The sequence below is a fragment of the Lagopus leucura genome, unplaced genomic scaffold (genome assembly GCF_019238085.1).
Source record: "Lagopus leucura isolate 7727_CA_CO unplaced genomic scaffold, USGS_WTPT01 15865-0_obj-0_obj, whole genome shotgun sequence".
Classification (NCBI taxonomy): domain Eukaryota; kingdom Metazoa; phylum Chordata; class Aves; order Galliformes; family Phasianidae; genus Lagopus; species Lagopus leucura.
This window is the reverse complement of record NW_024967353.1, coordinates 1-1,548: the sequence shown is the minus strand read 5'-3', so window position 1 is coordinate 1,548 and position 1,548 is coordinate 1. Positions and strand designations below refer to the sequence as shown.

Genomic DNA, 1,548 nt, shown 5'->3' with positions numbered 1-1,548 from the left:
GGCGCTGTGGGGCAATATGGGGACAATCACAGCTCCGGGTGTTGGGGACGGTGACAACATCCAGGGTGGCTTCAGGTGTTGGGGACAAGTCCAGGTGTTGGGGACACTGTTGGTGACGGCTCCAGGTGTTGGGGACGGTGACAATGCTGACGGTGGCTCCAGGAGTTGGGGACAGGTCCAGGTGTTGGGGACGGTGTTGGTGACATTGTTGGTGACAGCTCCGGGTGTTGGGGACGGTGACAACATCCAGGGTGGCTTCAGGTGCTGGGGACAGGTCCAGGTGTTGGGGACAAGTCCAGGTGTTGGGGACATCGTTGGTGACATCTCTGGCTGTTGGGGACATTATTGGTGACAGCTCCGGGTGTTGGGGACGGTGACAACATCCAGGGTGGCTTGAGGTGTTGGGGACAGGTCCAGGTGTTGGGGACATCGTTGGTGACATCTCTGGCTGTTGGGGACATTGTTGGTGACAGCTCCGGGTGTTGGGGACAGTGACAACATCCAGGGTGGCTTCCTGTGTTGGGGACAGGTCCAGGTGTTGGGGACATTGTTGGTGACATTGTTGGTGACAGCTCTGGGTGTTGGGGGTGGTGACAACATCCAGGGTGGCTTCAGGTGTTGGGGACATTGTAGGTGACATTGTTGGTGACAGGTCTAGGTGTTGGGGACAGGTCCAGGTGTTGGGGACACTGTTGGTGACGGTGTTGGTGACAGCTCTGGGTGTTGGTGACACTGTTGGTGACAGCTCCGGGTGTTGGGGACACTGGGGGTGTTGGTGGTGACACTTCTGGCTGTTGGTGACACTGTTGGTGACAGCTCCGGGTGTTGGGGACCCCCTGGGTGTTGGTGACGGTGTTGGTGACGGTGTTGGTGACATCTATGGGTGTTGGTGACACTGTTGGTGACAGCTCCGGCTGTTGGGGACACTGGGGGTGTTGGTGGTGACATCTCCGGGTGTTGGTGACATTGTTGGTGACAGCTCTGGGTGTTGGGGATCCTGTAGGCTTTATTGGTGACACTTCTGGGTGTTGGTGACGGTGTTGGTGACATCTATGGGTGTTGGTGACACTGTTGGTGACAGCTCCGGCTGTTGGGGACACTGGGGGTGTTGGTGGCGGTGTTGGTGACATTGTTGGTGACATCTATGGGTGTTGGTGACGGTGTTGGTGACATTGTTGGTGACATCTCTGGGTGTTGGTGACATTGTTGGTGACAGCTCTGGGTGTTGGGGATCCTGTAGGCTTTATTGGTGACACTTCTGGCTGTTGGTGACGGTGTTGGTGACATCTATGGGTGTTGGTGACACTGTTGGTGACATCTATGGGTGTTGGGGACCCCCTGGGTGTTGGTGACGGTGTTGGTGACATTGTTGGTGACAGCTCCGGGTGTTGGTGACACTGTTGGTGACAGCTCCGGGTGTTGGGGATCCTGGGGGTGTTGGTGGTGACACTTCTGGCTGTTGGTGACGGTGTTGGTGACATTGTTGGTGACATCTCTGGGTGTTGGTGACACTGTTGGTGACATCTATGGGTGTTGGGGATCCTGTAG

The 1,548-nt window shown here is 56.7% G+C and overlaps 1 protein-coding gene across 1 annotated transcript; it reads right to left on the bottom strand.

Annotated features, from left to right (window-relative positions):
• Positions 1-6: 6 nt before the first annotated feature.
• On the bottom strand, positions 7-1,392 carry LOC122193082 (putative uncharacterized protein DDB_G0290521). Its single transcript, XM_042893798.1, has 5 exons — positions 1,142-1,392; positions 676-1,080; positions 448-514; positions 137-291; positions 7-105 (listed from the first exon to the last, which is right to left on the bottom strand). Exons 1-5 carry the CDS (start codon positions 1,285-1,287, stop codon positions 72-74), a joined length of 807 nt encoding a protein of 268 aa, XP_042749732.1. The 5' UTR covers positions 1,288-1,392; the 3' UTR covers positions 7-71.
• Positions 1,393-1,548: the final 156 nt, after the last annotated feature.